Raw genomic sequence first — 21,208 nt, 5'->3', positions numbered from 1 at the left:
ATCCTTGTCTGAAACGATAGCATGTCTAGCACACAGTGGAAGATCAGCTTGGTAATAGAGGGGAAAGCGGTCAGTGTGTGCTTGGAGCAATTTGCTCTTGCTGGAGACAAGCTTCTTAGAATGGGGTTCCTCCAAAGGGTGACAGAGACAGAGACTATCCCTCTTCTCCTCTGCTGAAACTCTCCCTCCAGGTCTTGGTCACATAGTAGGTCATTTGTTAGGCAGGACACAGTAAGGAAGCAGAAAGAAGTCAGGGCATGTACACATAGGGAGTTCAACATGAGGAATTGGTTTTATAGGCTCTAGGGCAGCAGGATGGAGCAGAGGAACTATGGGTCAACCTTAAGATAATCAGTCCCTAGAGCCCTTAGAGGAATGATGGAAGAAATCCCAAGAGTCCGAGATCTGGGGCTGCCTGGAGGGAGCTGGAACTCAGACTGAGGGCAGCTGGAGATGCAAATGGAATGTGGTCAGGAAGGAAGAGAGCAGAGGAACCCTGGTTTCTCTATTCCTGTCACCCCTGGTTCTCCTATCAGTTCCTCTCACTGAGAAAACTTTCTTCCTTCCCTGAACACTATGTCCATGCTCACAAGTGCACAAAAAAAAAAAAAAGAGTAAAGAGGGTCACGAATAGCTGGAGTTCAACAGACAGATGACCCACGCTGGACTGAGTGTACATTAAGAAATGTGATTTTGCTGGGTGCTTCCATTCATATAACAAAGGCTACTGGCAACTCAGGCAAGTAAGGCTCTATGTGGGTGGTCTCCCTTAGGACAGTCACTTCTCTCCAGTCAGAATCAAGGAAGAGCAGAAAAAGAAAGGGACCAGTCTAGCCTGGATTAGCATCTGCTGGCTGAGTGTTTACTCTGTGTAAAGGGCAGAGTAGTGTCAGGTTCAAGGCTCAATAAATGTTTGTTAAACTAATGAACCATCTGGCGCAGGCTATGTTATTAGTAAATTCATAAAACATGTCACCGTATTTCACTGCTGGTCTATAAATACATTTGAGAGTCTGATGGAACAATGAGACTCTATGAGTCTCTGAGACCTGGAGAAAGCAGCTTGGACCAGTATTGCTGGGATGTCCACCTGGCAACTGTAGCCATAGTTCTTCTTTTGTAGGCTTTCACTTCTGTGCACACCCTTCCTGGCTCCTGTGTGAACCGAGTCCCTTTCTCAGTCGTGTCTGGAATGTGTGGACAGCCTCTTCCAGGCTCTCCTCTCTCTGATCTACCTTTTCCCCAGTACTAGATAAATTGTAAAACTCAGTGATGAATGAGATCCCCCATGTTGAAACACCTTCAAGCATTTCCTGGAAGAGTAGCTTTCTCTTGTTCAGACTCCTAAGGCATCAAGGATCTAGCACCAACCTCATTTTCCAGTGTTCCCATTGTATTCTTTCCACCACCCTCAGACACAGATGATCCATACTTCTTTCTTAGCTCCTTCCTCTTGGCAAGAGCAGTTCTTTAACCAAAGGCCCACCATCTCTCACTTTGATTTTGAATTTTACTTTGCACTTGAAGCTTTGGCTCACATCACATTCTGCATTCCTGAGATGGAAGAAATGATATATTCCCCACCTCTGAATCCCAACAGTATCTTATCTGAACCTGTAACAACCATCGTGTTCTAGTTTACCACAAGTATGCATAACTTACATATTTTGTGATGTTTTGAGTGCAGAACCCTATCATTTTTAGCTTTATAGGCCTCATAATATCTAGAACATTGCTGAGTATTTTATTGCATCTATGGTTGTCCCTTCAAATGGATGACTGAGTAGAGAGACACATGCAAATTAATATTTGGGTAGAATACATAAGGCCAGCAGTTACCTGGGCGTTCCAAAGAGTAGACAACTCTTGTCTGCCTGAAAGCTGATGTAGCTTTTGGAGGATAACCAACATATGTCATACAAATTAGGGAAGGGACACACTGCTTTGGACATGCTCAGGCTATCTTGAGCCTGGACAGTCAACTCTAGTTCATAGCTGCTTAGCTCCATCAAGATACTCACATCAATGTAGTTGGCATTGATGTAGTCAGAGTGGGGGTCTCCATCCAGCACCAACAGTCTCACCCTGGAGTGGTCATCTGTAGGGAGAGGAAAAGGCAGGAAATGTGGATGAGAAGGTATGAGGTAAGGAGTCATTACTATTCTCCTTTAGAGTTGCCGCTGAGTAGGTACTGCACACCAGGAACTGTGTCCCTTCCCATAGTTATCTGTTATTTATAGATGAGGAAGTACAGGTACAGAGAGGTGACAAATTTGAAAAGGATCCCTTGTTTACTTTCTTCCGATTATGTTTTCATCATTACCTGAGTAGGTATGTCACCTGCTTCCTAATTCTTAATGATTTCATCATCCATATGGGAACAGAAATACGTGCTTCATGGGACAGAATAAGAGAGACCAACATAAGCTTACCCAGCATGTAAGGTCATGGAGTCTGAATACTCCATTTCCATGCTTGCTTAAAAATAGCATCTTTACCTCTTTTTCCCATGGACACAAATGTAATCGAAGATTTGGTTTCTTTGTAAACTCAGTTATGTTATGATTTCGCTTTAATCTCAAATGTGGAATTTTAGTTGGGCTATAGTTTGTCCACACCTGTTAATTGTCTCAGGCAGGGTGTGGCTTTTGCCAGCTGGTAACTGCCTTCCAAGTGCAGTGTGGAGAGGGGTGTGGTCTAGGGCTCTGAGGATGTAAATTGAGAGCTGAGAAAGAGAAATGATGGGACAGCGTGCAGTGTTGTGTGGCATGTAGCAGTTTGGAGAGTCTCGAGAGACGGGGTGGCATTTTGGAGCAGACAGACAGAGAAACAGAGAAACGCTTCAGGGCACAGCAGCTGAGGAGACTGCTGGCTGTGCCTGCTGTTGACGGAGATTGGTACCGAGCTCTAAAAGAACCCCTCGACCCTAAACAGTTGGGAGAAGTAAAGGGGCCCCCCTCCCCTCTAACCTTCTCTTTCCTGTGTAGGATTGGGAGGTCGGAAGATCGGTTGAGGCCTAAGCACCCCAAAAAAAGAAGAGTGTTTAAGACAAGCACTACATTCAGACCGTGTTTGTCTCTCGGAGCACTGGTGTAGACAGGTTGTTGGCAATGCATTGTTATCAATACCACCATTAAAGTGAGGACTGAATCATTATAAAAGAGGTCATCAATAACTAAAAATCATGTTCCTGAGGATGCCCTTTCAAACACAATCTAGACATAAACAAGATGTATGGACTTTGGTCGATAGCATGCTTGCTTCAAATAACAGCAAATTAAAATCACTTTAAATGGTACATCAGAAAGAGCTAGATAATCCTTTGCAATTAATTAAGGTCAATTCTGACATGCTAATACACACCTCCTAGGGAACGTATTGATTGGGTCTAGCGGGAAGGACCCTCAGACTGCTACCTGGATTACTGTGAACCTGCTATTGCGTACTTCCCCCCTAACAATTCCTTCATATTTTAGGGCAGAAATGGGGTTCACAGTCAGCTGGATAGAGCCATATGGGCATCCCAAGGCCCCTGAGGGTCAATGAGAGTAAACCAGCCTTTCCTTTTAAGCTTTGACAGTACTCTCAGTTTATAAGCACATTTGCTGGTTCTAACTGAAGTTTTTTTGAGATAGGGGCATTAGTTACCTTGTTCCTATTTCAACCCTTGAAGCCTTAAAAGGGATTAGCATACAGCAGGCACTTAGTGAGTATTTGATGAGCACATAAATGAATGGCTTCATTGGGTGCTTTCAGTGAACTCATAAGAAAGGCAGTTAGTCCTTGTTACAAATGAGCAAACTGAGGCTCATGAAAATTGGTCATATGACCAGGGAATGGCAGATAAGTAGGAGTCTGTTAACTATAGGTTCACATGTTCCTACTTTCAAAGGGCTCCACGTAAGAAATTAGAAACCATGTGAGTATTCACAGTGAGGGGTAGCCGGAGAAGTTGCTGGCTGAGTGATGGAAGAAACTTCTCAGAAGTGAAATAATTTAGAAAAACAACAAGGGGTCACCACTTTTGCAGGACAGATGAATACAAGCATAGGGTGATGATATTCTTAGAACTCTAGATCTGGGACAACTTGCCATGATTGGAGCCACCACGGACTTCTCTGGCAGGAGCTGGACACAAGGAGGAGAATCCCTTGTGTAAAGAAGTCATCTTGCAGAGACCAGCTCTTGCAACACAACCTCAACTGAAAGGCCAGGTATGGGTCCAGCTGTTGGCAAACTGGCCCTGAGCTGGTATAAGACACCAACCACTCCTATCTATTAGCTCAGAACAGTCACAAGCATCAACAGGCAGCAGGTACCATGCTTGGATACCCCTTTTCTAATTCTCCAAGGAGGAAAAGTTTCAGTGGAAGCCACTAGAAGGAGGAGGAGGTAGGACACAACTCTAGGAGGGGATGGGATGGAGATGTGGGATAAGGGGTGAGAAGAATTTGAACTTAAACTTTACTGAATTCAGCCAGATACAGGGGTGCATGCCTGTAATCCCAGCACTCAGGGAGGCAGAGGCAGGCGGACCTCTGTGAATTTGAGGCCAGTTGGTCTACAAAGTTAGTCTAGGACTGCCAAGGCTACACAGAGGAATCTTGTCCCGAAAAACAAAAACAACAATAGAAAATAAATACCCCCCCCAAAAAAAAACCAAGACAAAACAAACCAAAAACCTCTACTGAATTCATTGGGTTCCCCATACCAGGTACATTATCTTAGTCACTTTTTTTTTTTTTCTCAAAAACAGCTCTTCTTCTTAACTATGGTCACAGAGATGTGCTATTATGATTCTGATTCCAGAGGTGAAGGAAGAAGGGCTAATAGAAGTTAAAGCATTACACAAATTTTAGAGCTACTTTCTAATGGCCATTCTGCTCTACCAACACCATGCATTTTTCCTGGGGAATTCCAAGCATCTCACATCTGCTGGAGGCTATGCAAGTGAGTGGTCCTGGCCCCAGTACCCATGAGAGGGAGGCTTCCTGGGAATGACCATTCATTAGGACTGAGACCTGTCTCTGAACCGTCCTATCAAGCCCCGTTACCAGAGGGTACAGAATCTGTAAGCCTCAGGAAAGTAAAATGTATATTATGTTTCATCCAGTGCTCTTATTAATGACTTAGTGATTCAAAAATCTCTTTTATTTATGAGACTGATAAATTGCCTGCTATGCTAAGGAGGCAGATCAAAATCTCCTTTACTTACTGAGTTATGCTTGCCTGGAAACCATTAGCAGTGGAAACAGAGAATCTGGTTTAAAATATTGAAAGGGGAATTTTTTTTAAACATAAAATAAAAAGCCATATATCTAAAAGCAAAAATCATTAAGAAACAAAGCAAAAGGAAGAAGCTATTTCTAGTCAAGTATCCTTTAAGATTTTACACATCTCTAACCATCAGGCTGTCTATCAACATTTACACTTATTTATTAAGAACATACTTATTGAGTACCTACTATATGACAGCCTGGTTGAAGGAACTAAGAAAGAGTTACAGCAGCTTCATCCTTAATGATTTGGGCCATTTATTCAAGGAGATGAATCCTGAACAGAAACAAAACATCAAGGTGTAGAAAGTGAGAAATAGAGAGCTTTGTGTACTGAAATGTGACTGAGGAATTAAAAGTGGGGAAGGTTTGATCCATGGGCATCAAGGAAGTCTTTGTCTTAGAGGAAACTTGCCATGTGGATGCAGGAATCCTGGAAGAGTCAACACATTGCAGTAGGTTCAGTGGGGTTGGAAGAGTCTTTTGTCCTAGGATCACTGATTGTGAGGGAATAGTAACGAGGGGGGACAAAAGAGAATGCCAGATTAGAGCAGAGTGTTCTCTATGACACATTAAAGCACCAAGACTCAACTATCTAGGGAACTGCAAATTTCAACAGTGAAATATTACATATACAACAGTGACAAAACCCCAAAATACCACCAGATACTTGCCAATGCTTGTAACAGAAATGCTTGCCTATTCATTGCTGGTGGAAACAAACAATGGGGCAGCCACTTGGAAGATAGTAGGACTATTTCATACAAAGTTAAAAATCTATTCACCATGTGTTCAGCAATTACATTCTTTGGTATTTACACAATGTATTGTAATCTTATGTCTACATTAAAAACTCTACATAAATGTTTACAGCAAATTTAGTCATGACTGTAAAAACTTGGAAACAAACAAACATATCCTTAGTAAGAGAATTGGATAAATAAAAAGTGATATAGGCATATATTGGAATACTATTCAGTGATAAAAAGAAATGAACTCATGTACTATAAAAGACATGGAAGAGACTTAAACCCATATTGCTAAGTGATGGAAGCCAATCTGGAAAGGTTACATTGAATGTTGAGTCTACATATGGTTCTAACTATATAATATTCCAAAAGAGAAAGAAACCATGGAGTCTATAAAAACCTCAGTTGTTGGCAGAGGCTTAGAAGAGGAGGAAGGAAGATTAAATAGGTTGAGCAAAGGGCATGTTTAGGGCAATAAAACTATTCTATAAAACACTGTGGATAGAATACATGCATTTTTCAGAACTGAACAACGTACAATGTGAGCCCTAATGTAAATTTGGGGCTTGAATTAATAAGAATGAACCAATATTTGTCCATCAAGTGCAACAACTATTTTGGATTCATCTGAAGTGTGGATGAAAGCGGAGACAGTATGTAAGTGGTACACAATTCTGTACTTGCCTCTCAGAATATCTATAAAGCTAAAATTGATCTTAAAAAATAAAGGATGTTTTCTGGCTTACAGCAAGGATGCAATAAATGGAGGTTTGCGCCTGCGTATGAGGTACACGGTGAGGTGACAGTAGAAAACTGATGTTCTCCATCTGTTCATCTGCCCAAAGACAAATCTGGTTATCTGCAGAGGGCAAGAGTAATTATGCGTTCCTTAAAGGACATAATTCAGATACAGGTCTACCAGAAAGGCAAAGCAAAGAGTGACAGTGTCCTCATGGTTTATTTATTTGTTCTGGGAAATGCTAATATTATTCTGTGCCCCTTTCTTCTTCTAACTTTATGTAATTAGAAAGATAAAAATTGTGTTTACCCACATGCACATGGAGAAAGATGGGGCAGCCAACTATGGGAAGGAGCTTACATGCAGTAATTTACAAGCAGCCCAGAATGTTCATTATACTCTATCTACATTTTGCAAGCTCGGAAAACAGCTAATTTAGCATGCAGTGTTTGAGAGTCAAGACAAAGAGAAGAGTTACAGAGTCTTGTGGACAAGGAGAAGCTCCTTGCCTGTGACGTGAGATGGAGGTGCAGGAACATAGTCTCCTCTCTACACACTTCCTTGATAACCTTTGGTCTTAAGTTGTCGAATATACTGTGTTTGTTTTTGTTCTGGTCACAGGCCTTTACCCATGCTAAGGCACACACTCATCTAAGGCGAGGTACCAGGATCAAATTCTTCCTCTCCACATGGCTGATCCCTCAATACAGCTGAAGCCCTAGCCTGTCCTGCCCTGAGACTGTCTTTATCAGAAGAGAGCTAAAGGGTTGGCTGAGTTGTGAAGGCAGACACGAGACTCCACTCCCTAAGTCTATCATCCTCTCCCTTGGCTTAGGTCATAACAGTCCTTGAACTTTGTTTTATTCAACCATAACCTCAAAATCACATTTTCCTGCAGACATGTAGCAGAAATGAGAAGAGATCAAACGTAACACCTGACATGCTATAAGAATCAATACAATATATACATTCAGCTTTATTATTATTATTGACCAATGGATCTCCAAGTATAATCCTTAGAAATACAGACTCTGCCAGGTGTAGTAGCACAAGCTTTTAATCCCAGCACTCAGGAGGTAGAGACAGGCAGATGTCAGTGAGCTCAAGGTCATCCTGGTCTACAAAGTGAGTCCAGGACACTTAGGGCTTTGTTTCACAGAAAAACCCTGTCTTGAAAAACCATAAAAAAGAAAGTCAATGAAAGAAAGAAAGATTGATTCTTGGATCCCTCTCTAGATTCCATGAATCAGAAACTGCAAGCGGGACCTGGCATTACAGTATGTTTTAACAAGTTTCACATGATTATGGTGCATATGCTGTTTTTTTTTTTTTAGCATGCAAATCAATGTTCAGTTATCCAGCACAGACTTGTCCTCTTTGCTCACTTTAATCTCTCTTGTGAAAGATCAGGAGACCTTCCTGGAACTGGGCCATGAGGTCATTGGCAGTTGATGCCAGATAGGAATTTATCTGTATGAAGAGCATAAAGTAGTCCATGGACTATTCTGGGAGATGGATGGATTCTGTATAGACATACACACACACACACACACACACACACACACACACACACACACACACATATATATATATATATATATATACACACACACACACACATACATATGTATATGTATATTTAATTTTTAAAAAGTAACTCTGAGAGGTATATAGTCTACCATACTTCTTGGAGGAAAAACTCCAGGCTCTGTGGAGTTCTGTCACTCAAGAGATGGTATAAGGCTGACAGCATCTTCTTGTAGTGGTGAATTTAACTGCCCTCTCAAACCTTCTGCTTGCACATCCCTCTATCTCTTGTTTCCCATCAACATTTCAGGGCCCAGTACTGGTTCCCTGTCAACATCTTGTTATTTCACACCCACTCCAGAGAAGGCTCAGGTTGTTCTTTGCACAATCCTAACTATAATACAAACCCTAGCTCTCCCTCCCTTTCTCCATCATCAGACAGAATTCAGTAAATCAGTCATCTCAAGTCACATCCACTTCAGGAGAGAATCACTTCAGAGAGGTGGGGCTGGGAAAGAATATCATTTGCATACTTTATAATCTTTCCTCCTGTCTTCTGGGCACTGCAGAGGGTAAAAAAAACAGGTGCAATTTTTCAGAGAAAAGAGATTTGACTCATTACAATGAATTGTGGAGCTGAAAAACCATTTCCTAGAAGCATTGGAAATGTTAATGCTATCATCTTGCACGAGTGGGCAGGGAGGAGGCAGGTAATTCCACAGGGACTGCCTGGATACCTCATCGAAGCGAAAGGTCTAAACATTCAATCTTGATTGAATTACCCTTATTAAGACATAGAAGGTAGAGCTTGGGCACTACACAAGGAGGACACACATTGATTCTGTACATCTCCCTGTCTTGACAGATCCATGCTAGCTGCCAGCTGAAGTTGGGCAGCCCCTACTGCAGAGTCCTGGGGAAGTGGAAGAACAGAAGGGAAGAGTACTAGGAGAGGACAGAGGACAATGTTGCTCCCCCTGCATCTCCTTGCATCCTTAGCAGGTCACCAGGCAGTGCCCCACAAGGAAGCCTTTGTGAAGGAACTGTGGAAGCAGAACTAGTGTTGATGAAGAGACCAGTTGAGTTGTTAGTGATTTGAGAAGCCTTCTCAGGAAATACCAGGAAGAGAGGAATCCAGGGAGGGAGTATCACTCAGTAGTGGCCACACTGGACAAATAGGATTTTTCTCTGTTTCAGAGCTCTAGGAGAAGACAGGAAATGTAAACCCTAAGGAGGGGGATCTGGGATTCTTAGACACCTACTTGTACTAGCCATTGGTGGAAGGCAACACTTGAGGACATTCAATTCCCCAGTGCTGTGGTCTGTCCTATCAACAGAGAGTGAATGTCCAGTGGCCAGAACACATCCCCAGAGAAGAATATATATGCTAGCAGTAGAATTAGGGTCATGAGCAACAGGGACTATGGAGGGATATGGCAGGATACCAATAATTTCTATACTAGGAAAAGCTTGTAGGACCTACTAAGGCCCCCCTCAGAGAAGACAAAAAAAAAAAAAAAGAGTAGAGGCCGAATGTCAGAAACAATAAACCAGGAACCCATTACACCATCCTAGCTCTCTTTCCAGGAAGCCTTAGAGAATCCCGCTGTATGGGAGGTTTGTTCTGAACTTGAGTCCTTCCTGGGAGTGGAGTTTTCTTTGCATATGGTGACCCTTCCCCCTTCAGGAAGAGAACACCATTCTACGAGGCTTATCTGTTATGAAGTTGGGCCTTTGGCAGCATATGCTGCTGGGAAGCATACACATGGCTTCGTTCAGGGGACCCCTTGACAAGAAACAACTGGCATCCCAGCAGGTGACGTGTCAGATCTATATATTCATTACATGGCTGTGTGACTTTGGGTATTCGTCTCTGGGCCATCTGCCCATCCTGTAAACTAAGAGGCTAGCCTGCCCTACACTAGAAATCCATGACTCCAAAGGCCACACTAGATTTAAATTTCATTTCCATTGGTTTTTAATATGAGCTTTTTGCACTGGCATCTGACCTCATAGGTGAGAAACAGGTCAGAGAAACAGAGAGGACTTGCTACAGGTCACCAGAAATTAACTAACAGAACAAAGGCTACAACTTGGCTCTGCCTGACCTCCTGTCCAAGACTCCACTACACCAGAACCCAGTGACATTTCTAAGATTTTTCCCCAAGGTTGAGGGGAAAAATGCCTCAGCAAATGAGTGTGAGCCCGTGGATTCATGTTTTACCTTCTCTGTCTGAGTCTACGGTCTAGGAGGTTGGTTTCCAAGGACCATATAAGACCCTCAGAGTCTCACTAGAGAGCTTCAACAATGGGCTGCTGTCTGTTGTCCCCATGCCTTCTGATGCTAGAGGTCCAGGGATCATTAGCAATTCCAATGTGCTCCGAAGTGATGCTACCACCACACAGGGACCACAGCCTGAGAGCCACTGGGCCCACCCTGTCCTCTCTCTGGCATCTAGTTGGGTTCAGCTAGCAGACAGCAAAGACATAGAGTGGGTGGAGGCAAGAGGGCAGGGTCAGGGGGCTTATTCTTTGGCTCCCTTTGTTGGAGCAGCCACCAGAGGACACACCTGTGCTCAGGTAGCCTCTGAGCTCTGGTGATTTCTCCCTCCAAAATTCCTGGCGGCTTCTAGTGTCTCTGCTCCTAGACTATTCTCATCATTATGTCTCCTCAAAGGACATTATTTGATGGTCCCATCCATTTCCAGCTGGGATCCTGACTGATCACAGGACAGTGCCATTTTATGGAATTTGAAGCCCTTGAGAGAACTTCCTTTTCTACAGCCATCTCCTTCCTGCCAGTTCAGAAAGCTCCAGAATGCCAACAGGGGTGGGGGTGGGCGATGGATACTTTGCTATTGGAATTTCTTCTTGCTCTCAGTCTTTGCCCTGGAGCTACCTGAAAGCAAAGGACTCTTTGTTCTCATTTTACCTATTCATTTCCTTCTGTTCAGTTCCTTTCCACTTCTACTCCCTGGAAAGCCCAGTCTCCATTATTACTCTAAATAGGACTGATCATTTGGAAGAGAGGGCTTTTCAGCAAGGTTTCTCATTCACTGTTTTTGCCCTCCTCCTTCCCTCTGATCTTTTCTGTGCTCCCTGGCCTGGGCCTCTGGCCTTTTGGGAACCTGAGTCCCTTAAGATGCTAATTACAGCTGGTTTTCTTCTTGTGCCAAGAATATTTCTGTTTATCAAAGCTGGGCAGGCATGCTTTTGGGAGGGACACATACAAAGGCGGGGACACTTTCCAGGCCTCTGGGCTGTTTCTCTTTAACCTATTTCATTGAAATCTCAGTACTCCTGCCCCTTTTACTCCTCTTATGTCTTGTGTTGCACTTTGGACCCAAAGAGTTACCTTGACTCTTGTCTCCCTGCTGGGTTCAGCACAGACCTATGCTAGGCCTGACATGCTATAGCCACTGAACCTCAATTAGAAAAGAGATTAGGGTTCATTTAAAGCCACAAAGGTGATAGTATTAAGGCTTCTGCATTTTATAAATCTCTGTTTTTTGTTTGTTTTGTTTTGTTTTTTGTTGCTGTATGGGGGATATAAGACAAGAATTCCAAGGCAAAACATGTCTGTAAGGAGGAATGGCTAACACTGGAAGGCTGCAGAGGAAGGGGGTGAGGGAAAAGGCAGTCCAGAAAACTGTTGTAAAACCCACTGCCACTGTGAACAACTGCAGTGTAATCTCTGTGGGAATCTAAAAAGAGACGTGGGAGAGGCCCCTCTGTGGACTGCTGTGGAACTTGGGGTTTCATGACAGAGGTTTCTTCCCAGCATGTAGGTTCTTTGTATTTGCTGTCTGTCTTAAGCTTGGGAATAGCATCCTTCTACGACTTTGGATAAAGTCTTTAGTCAAAGAGATGTGGACAGAGCAGGTGGAACCATGAGGTGTGTGGAGCACATATGTCAGAAAGGAGCTCACACATAGCATCCATGGCTAGGATGCAGCTTCCTAGAATAGTGGCCATGGACACCTGGTCCCTTTTAAGCCTACCCTGCCTTTGGTACCCATTCTGCCATTGGTGCTATTGTACATTAAGTGATATGGACATTAGTCCCAGGAAGTTACCCCAGCAATGGAGTTCATCCCATTCATGCCACTTTCTGCATTTCTGGCTCTCAGCTGGAGTTCTCAGCAGGAATGTTATGTCTTTTTCTCCTTTGTAGATTCTGTATTCTCGCTGGTCTTCCCTCTTGAGACTTATCATCCAGTGTTGGCTTCATCCAGCCTTCATCCAGTTGTCCTTCCAAGTTGTTCACTATCAGCTTGGGGGCATAGCAGAGAACAACCCAATGTTCATGCCCTATAGGACCCTCCATATATTCAGTTCTTACTTTTAGACATCAGTCATACAGAAGATTTGGGAAAATACAGATGTAGATGGCTGAGGCTCTGCTGCTGTGAGGCAGCTATGGGAGGCAAGCAGGCAGGCTCATCCAAATGCCTCTCAAGGAATGATGACAAAGGCTGAGGTGAACATAAGACAGAGAGCTCTGGGGCTGAGTAATGGGGGTTTATCTACATGTTTAGAGAAATTCCCCTAGAGAGTGATGAAAGTGGAGAGACAAAGAAGTAGACATTAGTGAGTCAAAGAGAGAAGGGAAGGACTTTGACAATCTTTGATGGAGAGAAAGGAATGTGTCAAGGTGACCCTAAGGCATGGAAGGACATGGAAAGCTCAAGCTGTGTGATGGCCTTACTAAGGAAACTGTAATGAACTAAGCCCATATAAATGGGTCTAGGAAAGGCCTTGTAAAAAGGAGAACTCAAGAGTGAAAGGAACATGTGCAGAGATTTTAATAGGAAAATAACATCATCTAAATCATGTAAAGATCGTCATGGGTCCTGACAGGGATCAGATAGGTAGACAGTTTGGGCCAGTTGGATACGAAAGAGACAGGAAGAGGCTGAGCAAGATGCAGGGGAGAGTTAGTGATGGCCCAGGCAAGAGTGAGCTATGGGAGGCCTGAGGAAGCTTCTCCTATATTTTATATATCTCTCATACATATTGGCTCTGTCCCTCGGCCTGAGTTTTCCGTTTCTCAGTGAGTCAGGCCCCCTTCCTTGTGCTCTGGTTATTTACTTTTTACACCTGTGCAACATTCCTAGGAACAAGGCATTGGAAACCTATTGTAGACAGTGGACCCTGTGTGAGCTCATAACCTCACAAGGACACTGGATAATACACTGAAGCAGATGATGGTGGGGACAAGTCATAGCTACTAGCCACCTGTCCTAGAACAAAGGCATTTCCCAGTGCCCAGCACAGGAAGTGTTCAGCGAGTACCACACATCATGCCTTAATACATGTTTGCTGACTATTTGAATATCTCTTTCCGCCACTTCACTTGCAAAAAAATCTTGCTGTCTGCAAGCAAGAGAGAAATTATAAATGTTTTCTGATTAGTTCCACTATTCAGAGCCCAGTCCTAAATCAGCACAGGAAACAGCTAAGCAAAAAACTTCTGCCTCTTTCTTCCTTTACAATCTGCCTGTGTCTTATTCTTTCTCCAGCTTGTTTCTTTGGTGATGTCTAGACAGTTAAAACAAAACTTTGAATTGTGCTAGAAATAACTTGTCTCTTAGGATTCCCCCCTTTCTCCTTTCTTTGCCTCAACTGGGTTGCCTGAGATTTTAAGAGATGTTACTCACTCAGTGGGCTAGAGGTCAAAAGGCCTGGGTTGGGTACAATAGATTACTGTAGGCAAAAGATGCCGTAGGCAATTCTTACCAGAGCACTAACTCGACATTTTGTCTGGGGGCAACTTGGCTCTCTCTTATGTGTGTGCTGCTTTGAAGGCTGCCCAAATCATCATCTGGAAGTGCCAGATGTGTTGTTGGCAAGTGAGAGTAAGTTTTGTGGCAGTCCCTTCCCTCCTTTCCCCTCCATTCCCCACTTAGGATTGTTACTGACGTTATCTGAGCCTCACCATCTTTTCCTGGGATCATTGTAATAATCTACTAACCCAAAGCTGGAAACATAAGGATTATTTTATATCAAATCTCAGGAAAAGAGAACCTTTTTTTTTCCTCCCATATTTCCCAAACTCTAAAACATAGAACCTCCCAGAAGAATACCTACAGGATATGATGTTCCCGTATCGATTCTTATTGCGGTTTTCATCTTCCTTGGCTGTGTCCCACGATGCTGTCTGTCCCTCTGGTAAGGCCTACAATGCAAAGGCCAAATCGTTAGCATAGCCTAAGAAGGCGACTTTCCTTGTAGATGAACTAACAACAGGAAATGAGCATCCACTCTAATGGGCACTCAGTGTAAAGGGCTATGTGCCTTGTAATGGTACCTTCCATCGCCTTACCTTGTTTCTTCATTGGCTCAAATATTGTTATATCTTCTGTCTGTCATGAGCTTAAAGTATAGTTCTGTAGGAAGCCCTCCCTCTCTCCCTTCCTTTCTTCCTTCTTTTCTTCATTCCTTCCATCCCTCCTTCCTTCCTAAACTCAATAGGTACTCACTGATCCCCCTACTATGTTTTGGAAATGTTTCTAGGTGTCAGAGGGCATAGTATCAGTCAGGAACTCCAGAGCATCCAATAGATTAGGAAATGTAGCAAAGGACAAAGCAAACCCATCATTAGATATTAAAGATATGAAGAAACAAAGCAGGATAAATGGCTAGTGATGAGGACTGAAATTTCTTACAGTTTAGGAAGGTTTCTGTGAAAAAACAAAAACAAACTCACATTCAAATTAATTTCTCTTTGGGGTGAAGAAGCCTGTTATGCTGAAAAAAGCAGGAAGTGTTTTCCAAGCAAAAGAAATGGGTGCAAAGGTCTGAGAGCATCCAGGTGATCATGTTCACAGATGAGAGTGAGGTAGCTTTGTGGGGAGCTAGTAACTGGAAACTTTTAGAGAGGATGTGAGAACCCAAATGTCTCCCAAGCATTGCGGTTCCTGGCTAATGTAGAGTGTTGTTCTAAGTGTGGTAGGAAACCATTGGAGGGCTCTGAGCAAGAAAGTCTCCTCATATATTATAAAAAGGGCATTCATGTCCCTGTGTGGAAGGCAGGCTCTAAGAAGGCCAGAAGTGGGGCAACTGGTTATGAATTTACTGCAATCGTGTGTCATGATGGTACTTGAACTGTTGGAGCAAGTAGTGGTAGCTGACATGAGAAGAGCAATCATATTTTGTTTGATCAGTTTAGTGTGTCTGACTGAGGTTGCTTCAGAAGCAGAAGCAGAGATAAAGGTTTGAGTATGAGTGGTTGGATATGAAGGCAATCAAAGAGTATGAGGAGGAGACTGTGGGAAGTAGACAATAAAAGGGAATGAAGCAGACAGGGCAGATTGTCACTGTACCACTCAGGAAAACTGCTGCTTAATTCATGAGCACACCTTGTGTTCAGGGCTTTAGCTGGGTTTCTTGTGCTAGCTGTGTTCTCCAACTTAGCTCTAAGGTGTATTTTAGGCTATAACTGGCTCAGAATGTTCTTTGTGTGTCTCATACCCTTAGGTAGGCATCTCAGAGGGGAAACTAAGCAAGTGCTAGCCTCTGGATACCAAGTTTCTCCTGGCTTAAACTATCTTTAGACCACAGATGCTTCTTGTTCCTGTGCCTAGCTCAGCTTTCAAGCCCACCCTGCCTCCTGACCAGGCAGCCCTCCTCCTGTTAGTCAGCTTGCCAGGGCTGTGTGTTAGGGTCTTAGGGATAGTGTTGGCTTGCATTGTATTCGGGGTGATTTTTGGGGAATAGGTTTTCCATTTTCAGCTCCCTGAGATAAAAGTCAACTGTTCATTCCAACATGGTGTTGGGGCAGAATATTTTATGTATGAATTTTAAGAAAAAACAAAACAAAACAAAACAAAACAAAAAAAACTCAAACATGTTTAGTATTAGCTATGTGTCAGAATTTAGGTTATAGTTAGCTTAAGATTTCATTATGGATGGTGCTAGCATTGCTTGGGTATTCTTAATGCCAAGGTCTTGTTCCAAACAAGAAAAGTCACTATCTGTGATAAAATGTGGACATAGACAATGATTAAAGCTCCTATGGGATTGTATGTAAAAATGGCAAATTTACCTGCAGAGATATTTTCCCATGAGTCTCCTTTTTGGTTTCCCTGTCTTGAAAGAGTGAGCTTTATAAAACGAGGACAGGACCCAGTTTCCTTTTTTTTATTGTCTTCAGGATAAATTCCAAATTCTTTCGTAACTGGCCCTTTATGCCTTCACCTCAAATGGTCTTTCAGCCTTAGTTCTTGACATGTACAATGTCCTTTAGATCTCTGAGACTTTACACATGATCTTTCTACTTGAAGTTCTCATCTACCTGAAGCTTCTGCAAAATCACCAAGTATCTCCAAAACCCAGTGCAAACTTCATCTTCTCTGTGTTATCTTTCTGTTCACCCTTCCTTACTGTGTCCTCAGCTAGAGTCAGTCACCTCTCTATATATTGTCACACCGACAGCTCTACCTTCCAACTTGGCTATGGGCTTCTTCAGGAAAAGGATAACATCTCATTTATAATTCTGATTCCAGAGCCCACTGCTGGGACTGTACTTCTTATTGTTAGAATTACAAGTTTTGAATGAATGAAATGACTAATGAATGAAGTGACTTCTCTGCCCATGGATGGCAAAGATCTTGGAAATGCAGGGTCATCAGTGATCTTGAAAACTGTCCTGACCACTGTGACCATCAGGCAGCTGATCAGATGATTCACAGTGTAAGTCACTGAGACACCCTTAGTGACAGATGGCTCACTGTCTTGAGTTCCCTGCTTGTCTTCTGAGCAGCATTGCTGGCTGGATTTCTCCTAACTCTGGTCCTGGGCTTTGCCATGGCCTGTCTCTGTGGACAAAATAGAATAAGCATGGGTCCTGTATTGAAACATTGTCGAGATCCAATGATGTTCCATCTTGCCACATTGAGAGTTCTTGACAACTGCTTAAAATCAAAGCCAAAGCTTTGGGGACCAACCAAGCCAAACCTAAACCAGGGTAATCCTACATTCTACATAATAGTTGTGATTACTGAAGGCTATTTCCCCATGGGAATACAAAGAGGCACACACTATAGTACCTGAACCTCTGTTTCTCCCTAGTGAGGCTTAAGGAGAGCAGGGTTAGAGTGTGGGGGCGTGTGTGTGTGTGTGTGTGTGTGTGTGTGTGTGTGTGATGATGATGATGATGTTGACAAATAGAGAAGGTGTGTCTAATAGAGCCAGCCGAGAGGAGGTGGTAATGGCTCTTAATTGGCAGACTTTGATCACCCATATGTTTCCCTTTTTAGGTAGCTGTAGTCTAATAGAGGATAATCTCTTCAAGAAAACAAATCTGAGGGGTAAGAGCATGAAAGGGAGACTCATCTTAGTCTTCAAAGTGAAGGAGCCAGGGGCATTATTTTTACATTAGTGGCTAGTTACAGTAGATTGACCAGGGAATGGTGGCAGTCATTAGGAGCTAATCACATTCTTCTGAGACCAAAATTGCCACCTCATTATACTCCTCTATTATCAATCTCTGGTTCCTTTATCTTGTTCTTTCTCCTTAAAGTGGGAAGCCCTATTTTTACATTCCCCTCTGAGTTTGGAAATGTTTCCCATTCTTCCCAAGTGTTCCTTTCCCAAGGCAGTCACTTCTTAATTTTTGTTCAAAAGATGCATTTGGGGATGTCCTTGTCCCTGGAGAGTTGAGCCTTGGCATTCACAACATCTTCAAAAGTCAGATTTGAAAAGGTCTTTCGAGGAAAAAAAAAAAAAGGACTAGATTATTGCTTAACCTCAGGAAGTGAAATTCAGAAGCAAAAAAGTAGTTGCTCAGCAACATGGGAGACTGTGTTCCTCCTACTCAAACCTCCTTCCTCAGTGAGCATCTGAGGCTTGGTTCTGTACTTTGTTCTAGAAGTGATGGCAGTAGATGTAACAGATATGATTTCATGAACCACTTTCACGGTGGAGAGAGGAAGATGACATGCAACCAAACAAGTGATTACTATTTATAATGTGGGCTTTGAAGGCAATGAGCAGGTTGCCTAGGGAGGCAGTAACGAGGGATAAAAAAACAACTCAGGTAGAGATTTGGGTAGGGCTGTTTGAAAAGGTAACATTTGAGAAGTAGGGAAGCAGACCTTGATACTGGCAAGCTGACCCAGCACTAACAGCTACACCCCTCTCCCAGTGAGCATAAAGTATTTCATAGAAACCAATCTGAGACAAGAGCCCTTGTGAAATTTGTGATGAGAAGAGACAACTGCAAGACCTCTCTTCAGTCGCATATGAACAGAGACGAAAAATATGAGCATTGGTCATGACCACAAAGAAATGGCTAAACATTCCTCAATTCTAGCTGACAGAATGCCCGCTGCCTCTTTGCCAGGTACATTCTTCCCTCAGTTAAGATTTATGAAGCTGTCTAATAATATTACATCTAGCATCCAATCTGGATTTTGTTTAACCCATCTATAATTTCACTGAGCACAGCCCACGTTCTGTGAGCCCCTTCTGACATCCTTTTCCTAAGAGGCCCACCCCTCTCCATGCTGCATAGCAATTTCTTCCAAACTGATATATTCATAGCTGAAGGGAAGATCTTTAAGATTCAGGAAGTAAAATTTACTAGGCTCAAGGAGTAAACAGCTCACAAGTCTTAGGTAGTTCCTGAAACTTAGAAGATTCACAAGGCCCCTCTCCAAGGTTATATAAGCAATAATAGCTACTGGAGAGAGAAGATTCTCTAACCATCCAAGCTGGTTAGAAATCCTATGAGGGAAACCAGGATGGAGCTTTTGTGAATCAGTTCCATGGAGTGTGTTTGGTTTTTTTTTTTTTTTTTAATGATCAGCTGTCTTTGGTCATACATGTTCTTGTATGTAAACCTTCATCCTACTCCTAGAAGTGACCTCAATAAACTTAATGGTTCACTAAGCTAGAGTTGCCATAATCATTTCTTTGGTCAGTTATCTATCTATAATGAATAAGTTTGTTCATGTGTCCCCAGGAAAAGTCACACAGTGCCTGAGATACACAATAATCCCAACTTCCTCAATATTGTGTATCCTACTGCTAGTCTTTTGAAGTCATACTTGATCTCAAACTAAGGGATAAGCAAATGTCAACTACAAATGTCAGCTGGGTAGAGTATTCCAGGCTGAAGGAGGAGCAATTGCCGAGATGAAATCAGCTTGTGCTGTTCTAGAACTTGAGGAAGGCTCTCCAGAGCAGAAAGAAAGAGGGAGACACATTATGGGCATCAGTGACACAAAGGAGTGGCTCAGTGAAGGTCCTACAGATCACAGACAGACTGAGTTTTACTCAAACTCGATAGGAATGCTTTGGGAGGAAGCTTATCCATGGTCACACTGCGATAAGGGACAGAGGACACTTGTCGCTGGAGCCTGCTCTTCACTTTGTTGACAGGCCTGATAGATTTCATGATGAAATGATTTTTGGTGCCAACTCCAGGCACTCTTCTGGGGACTCAGCTGCCAAGCCACAGTGTCAGTGGGAGGCTAGGACCACTTGATCACCGATCATTCCTTTGTAGGCCTGTTGTGTTGACTTAGTCCCTAAGTCTGGGTAACCTGCTTCTCTTTCCTACTCAGCACTTCAATTCCCCATTAGAACTATGAATCATCCCTTATGGTTGCTTGGCTATTCTTTTTTCTTGTACCAGTTGGATTAGTGCTACTAGCTAAGAGGGGCTTCTAAAATGCTTTTAATTCTTCTGTGGACCCAAGCCCCAGATAGTGAGACCTTAGAGCACAAATTCTGAGAACAACTTACTTCCAATCCTAAGCTCTGCCAGTCCACCTCATTTACCTGAAGCCCCACAAACCTAGCAGCTCTGTCAGCAGTGATACCTTCCTTCATTTTTCCTTGGCTTGACTGTATCCCAGGAGATAATTGGATGTGAAATGCCCTGAGGTGCAGCAAAACCAGGCCCCAGGATTGCTGATCAGCCAGTTCCTGGATGATGCTTCAGGGCACAGCCAAGAGCCTGCCTCCTCCATAACCAGTTCAGCCTACCAGGATTTCTTCCTGTTACCACTGTACTCTATGAAAGGAAACTTCCAGAGTCCTTACTAGGGAGGAACCATTTTAGTAGGGCCTGTCATTCTCTTTTCTTGTCAAGGAAAACTCCACGCACACTAACTCTGCACATGAATGGGGGAAAGGCAGAAAGGAAAGCTCCTTACAGTGCTTGAATGTTTTCACTGGACATCATTCTGCCACCCAAGACTCAATGACGTTTCCTGAAAGCTATGACAATATTACTCCCCCTCGGGTGAAAGGAGGGGAGGGGCAGAACCCCAATGGGAGAAGGGAGAGCAGTTTTGTGATTTCCCTTTTAGGAATCCTGTGTTGGTGTTCACACCATTCTGTGCCCCAACTCAGCATGGGCATGCTCAAAATTAAAATATAAATTATTTAATATTAAAAGATGAAGAAGCATGTTTCACAGAGCTTTGGGACAAATAGTGATGACCTGAGGTGATGCACACAGCATCCAGACCAATGCCTGAGGCATAGGTGTGTACAGATGATTCATTGGCCTCCATACAAAGGTTGATGTTAGACCTTCATAGCTTCCTGTCCAAATTTACTGCATGCTCCTACAATAAACATCTAAGTTACAGGCATAAGCTTAAAGGTGGGTACTCCTGGAAACACCTCGGTTTTTCTCAGATCAAAGGGATTTTTTTGGGATAGAAGTCTTCAGGTTTAAAATTGGGTTGAGTTGTTTTTCAGAATTTGGGTAGTGGGGAATTTCATCCTCTTTGGGAGTCTAAAGTATAGTTTCAGTCTATTCATGGACTCATTTAATGTTCAATTTAGTGAAGTCTGTGGGGGAATTTACTAGAAAATAAAGACCACCCTGGACAGTTGCATGGGTTGGGGACAATACAAGACAACTAGATTTAAAGCACTGTGCACGAGACAGTATAGTT

The 21,208-nt window shown here is 43.0% G+C and overlaps 1 protein-coding gene across 1 annotated transcript in view; it reads right to left on the bottom strand.

Annotated features, from left to right (window-relative positions):
- The window catches only part of Ptprt (protein tyrosine phosphatase receptor type T), an 835,658-nt gene that overhangs the window by 47,167 nt on the left and 767,283 nt on the right, over window positions 1-21,208 (bottom strand). Inside the window, exons 16-17 of the mRNA XM_055602221.1 lie at window positions 14,382-14,469; window positions 2,022-2,098 (exon numbers count right to left, since the gene is read on the bottom strand). Of these exons, the coding sequence (XP_055458196.1) occupies window positions 2,022-2,098; window positions 14,382-14,469 (165 nt within the window). The remainder of the gene's footprint in view (window positions 1-2,021; window positions 2,099-14,381; window positions 14,470-21,208) is intronic.

Source organism: Psammomys obesus, unplaced genomic scaffold, assembly GCF_907164565.1.
Source record: "Psammomys obesus unplaced genomic scaffold, mPsaObe1.curated_primary_1811, whole genome shotgun sequence".
In the NCBI taxonomy this organism is placed as follows: domain Eukaryota; kingdom Metazoa; phylum Chordata; class Mammalia; order Rodentia; family Muridae; genus Psammomys; species Psammomys obesus.
The sequence above is the reverse complement of the archived record's forward strand: the minus strand, read 5'-3'. Positions and strand labels throughout refer to the sequence as shown.